Here is a 4,089-nt window from a genome sequence, read left to right as displayed (position 1 = left end):
TTTTTTATTTAAATTTTTTCACATTTTTAAAATATTTTATTTATTTTTTATAAACTTTTAAATTTTTTAAAATATATTTTTTTCATTTATGAATTCTTTTTTTATTAAATATTTTTATTTTTTACATTACTTTTAGGGGCTTCGGGGACATATTAGGGGTCTAAACAGAACCCTAATATTTCCATTTTAAAATAGAAAAAGAGATTGAGACGCGCAGAGTCCTCGGAGACGCGCAGAGCCCTCAATCTCTTTTTCTGTGCCCCTGAAATCAAAGAACAGCAATCCTCTATACTGAGTGTTCCTGATCATTGATAACACGATTACATAGTATGTTTACTATGACCACAATTATGAATAAACAGGAAGTGATGTAGATGGGATGTAGATCACTTCCCATTCATTCATAATTGAAGATATAGTACACTACCATGTCCTCAATTATCTACACACACTCAGCGATCACTGAGTGCTTGTACCCGCTCTCCTCTCTGATACGCTGTCACAGGAGGCTGATCGAGCAGTGTAGGGAGGAGAGCTCCGCCTCCTGTGACAGCGCTGTCTCCGCCCCCACACCGCTCTGCCATACTGTGATAGGCGGCTGAGCGGTGTGGGAGGAGACGCCGGCCGCTCACTGCGCTCTCCTCTCGCAGCGCTCGGCCGGCTATCACAGTTTCTCTCCTCCCGGCTGGGACACAGAGCAGCGCCCAGCGGGGAGGAAAGAAATCAGGGATGCGCCCATGTATCGGCAGGAAAATGGCACCTTCGGCATTATGCCTAAAGTGCATCCCTACTTTGAACCTTCCTGATAGAAATCTGGTCATTGCTGGTCTGTCTGAAAATGCTGTTTGTCTGGTTCTAATGTTCACTCTCTGGCCTCAGTATTTGGAGTCACTGACCCGGAAAGGTGGAGGTTCTGATCTGCATTCTGGGTCAGGGACTTCAAGTATTGGAACCCGAGTTCCTCATATCAGATAATGGGGAAGAAGAACAAAGCAATGGCAGCCTTCATGTCATTATAATCAATGTGTTGTCTCCCATCTCTCATCCTCCCTCTGACTGATTTTCTCTCCTTTTAACAGGAAAGCGAAGACCCAGAGTCCACAGGCCGCGCTCCCCGATATTTGAGGAGAAGGACGTGCCGCCTCTGGAGTTCCCCAAGTCTTCGGAAGATTTGCTGCTGCCCTCGGAGCACCTGATGAACGTGATAGCCATCTACGAGGTGCTGAGGAACTTTGGCACGGTCCTGCGGCTTTCCCCTTTCCGCTTCGAGGACTTCTGCGCCGCTCTTGTAAGCCAGGAGCAGTGCACCCTGTTGGCCGAGACGCACGTCGCCCTTCTGAAGGCTGTCCTTCGAGAGGAGGACACCTCCAATACTACCTTTGGACCAGCCGACCTAAAGGACAGCGTCAACTCCACCTTGTACTTCATCGACGGCATGACCTGGCCGGAGGTGCTGCGCGTTTATTGCGAAAGCGACAAGGAGTATCAACACGTCCTTCCCTTCCAGGAAGTGGACGACTATCCGTACGGCCCTATAGAGAGCAAGGTGCAAGTGCTGCTCTTCTTGGTGGACCAGTTCCTTACCACCAACATGGCTCGCGAGGAGTTGATGTCCGAAGGCGTCATCACGTACGACGACCATTGTCGAGTGTGCCACAAACTGGGGGACTTGCTGTGCTGCGAGACCTGCTCCGCTGTCTACCACCTGGAGTGTGTAAAGCCGCCTCTGGAGGAGGTACCCGAGGACGAGTGGCAGTGCGAGGTGTGCGTGGCTCACAAAGTGTCTGGCGTGAACGACTGTGTGGCCGAGATCCAAAAAAACAAGCCGTACATAAGGCACGAGCCCATCGGCTACGACCGCCACAGACGGAAATACTGGTTTTTAACCAGACGCATCATCATGTAAGTGAACCATTTTTCTGCTGGTCGGAGGTGACTTGTAATAGTCCACGACAACCCATCCAAGTCCTTGTTGACCTTTGTTTCTGGTGCATGGAGGGGCACAGATTGGACACAGGGTATAAGCCAATCCCCATCATTTAGCTGAGAGGTCATCTCTTCCCATGGCCAGTCCACTTCATCCTCTAGGATAGTCCACTTGTGGGAGTGGAGGCCTGATGTCTCATCGGCCAGACGTTGGGACAACCCGTGGGAGAACCAACGATGAATGTCTCAGTTTGATGGTAGAACCCGGGCTCTGTTTAGCTGGATACCCTAATTATTGAGGTTTTGCAGGAGGGCAGACATGGAAACAAGGTCCAGACAGCTTAGCCCAATCATATGAGCCATAGTCTGTTGTACTTTGTATGTCACTAAATCTACAGCAGAGCTATACCTCCTTTGTTCTCCCTGGAGTCCCTCAGATGGACCCTATTAAGCTCTAGGATATGACCGTGTAATAAGTGTCCCATTTGAAGGGTCTTAAAGGGAGATGAGGTCAGGCCATGGCTGCCAGTTGGTGATATTCTTCTTTTTTCCCTGTGCAGAGAAGAAGAGTCTGAGAAGGAGAAGAAGATCTGGTACTTCAGTACAAAGCCGCAGCTTGACGAGCTATTAGACTGCCTGGACCGGACGCATTATGAGGCCGACCTGTGTAAAACCCTGGAGGACCTCGGAGCAGAAATCCATCGACATATGGATATCACAGAGGAGCTGACCAACAAGGCCAAGGGGAACAACCGTTCCTATCTGTCAGTGGTCAATGGTAAGTGTTCCAGACTTGGGAGGTCTCCTCTACGGCATGGTGGTGTTGAGGACTTCCAAAGGGCCCCATCTACTAAGCGTCTTTATCTTCTGAGAAATAGTTTCTCCCTTTTGTTGTTTTTGGACCGCAAGGTTTTTCTGTGACACTTTAACCTCCCGTCTTTTACAGAGGAGATAACTGATCGTCTGAAAGCCAAGCAGGAGGAAGCAGAGAAGAACAAGGTCTCGGCAGAGGGGGAAAAGACATCGGAGGCGACTGCGACTGAGGGGGAGAGCAGCATAGAAGCTAATTCCGTCTCCAAATCGGAGGCCGAGGGGCTGGACAAAGAGCAGAAAGGAGGTGAGTTCTCTTCCATGTTATAGGTGAAACTATATTGACTATTGGACTGTATTTTGTTGTTGCAGCTTTGTGCAGTAAGGCAGCTGTAGTGATTTATCGGCAGGGAACAGCCAGTCTCATGGAGCTTTGCCCCCGTACTTACTCTTGTATATGTTCATGCAGAGACAGCAGGTGATGAAAGCAGCGTGGAGCACCCCTCATCTATCGATGGCAGCAAAGCCGCAGAGACCCCCAGTAAGGACTCCGAGAACAAGACCGTGCAGAGCAGCAAAGCGGCAGACAGCAGCACTGACCCAGCATCTACCTCTTCACCCCCAGCTACTGCTTCAGGTACCTCCCCTGTCCTGATTCTTCAGTACAGTCCTCGTGCACAGGCCAATCTGACCTAGCTCAGCAGAATTGGTAGACTCACTGCTCCCAAATGTGCCAGTTAAGTTACAGGTGGAGTCTGGTGGGTTGAATCCCCTGTAGGCTCCGCGCCTCAACCCTCCCTGCCCCACTTCCTCCTCACCTCTGTGTATTGCCCATTTTCCTGGTGAGTTTTCTTCAAATGGACGCTTTATCCTCACTGGCAATGTCTGTGGAAAAGTTATCTTCTGACCCCCATATACTAACCTCACCTGTTTTTGCTAGAGAGGTTCTTCTTCTGGACTTGTGACTGTGTCAGTGATGATATCACCCCTCGGTCATGTCGCAGTAGTGCTTGGGCCTAGTGATTGGCTTCTAGGCCTGGGTACTGTCACATGGGAGCAGGTCACATGCTCCATCGTACCCTGAACCTGGTACGCCGGTTGTCGAAGAGCAAGGAGCTGTAAGGGAAGTAGATGGGGCTCAGGGCATGCCCTTTCCATGGACACTGTCACTTCATTTGGCGTGGGGCGAGGTAACAGCGTCACTTTATTTTGAGGAAAAAATGATTGAGACTCTCTTGTAATGTCCATGGCGGGACGTGGAATTTGAGCAGCCACCAGACGCTACATTCTAAAGAGCTGTTAGCTGAATACAACCCATAGCTATCATGTCCACCAATGTACTCAGCTAGGTGA

General features: G+C 49.6%; 1 protein-coding gene across 1 annotated transcript in view; it reads left to right on the top strand.

Moving 5' to 3' along the window:
• Window positions 1-4,089, top strand: part of BPTF (bromodomain PHD finger transcription factor) — a 73,383-nt gene that overhangs the window by 19,896 nt on the left and 49,398 nt on the right. The window contains exons 8-11 of the mRNA XM_018569272.1: window positions 1,080-1,902; window positions 2,487-2,704; window positions 2,873-3,043; window positions 3,206-3,373. Of these exons, the coding sequence (XP_018424774.1) occupies window positions 1,080-1,902; window positions 2,487-2,704; window positions 2,873-3,043; window positions 3,206-3,373 (1,380 nt within the window). The remainder of the gene's footprint in view (window positions 1-1,079; window positions 1,903-2,486; window positions 2,705-2,872; window positions 3,044-3,205; window positions 3,374-4,089) is intronic.

This window comes from Nanorana parkeri, unplaced genomic scaffold, assembly GCF_000935625.1.
Source record: "Nanorana parkeri isolate BGI_ZX_2015 unplaced genomic scaffold, ASM93562v1 scaffold1316, whole genome shotgun sequence".
Taxonomy (NCBI): domain Eukaryota; kingdom Metazoa; phylum Chordata; class Amphibia; order Anura; family Dicroglossidae; genus Nanorana; species Nanorana parkeri.
Note: the sequence above shows the minus strand (reverse complement) of the source record. Positions and strands in the feature narration are given on the sequence as shown.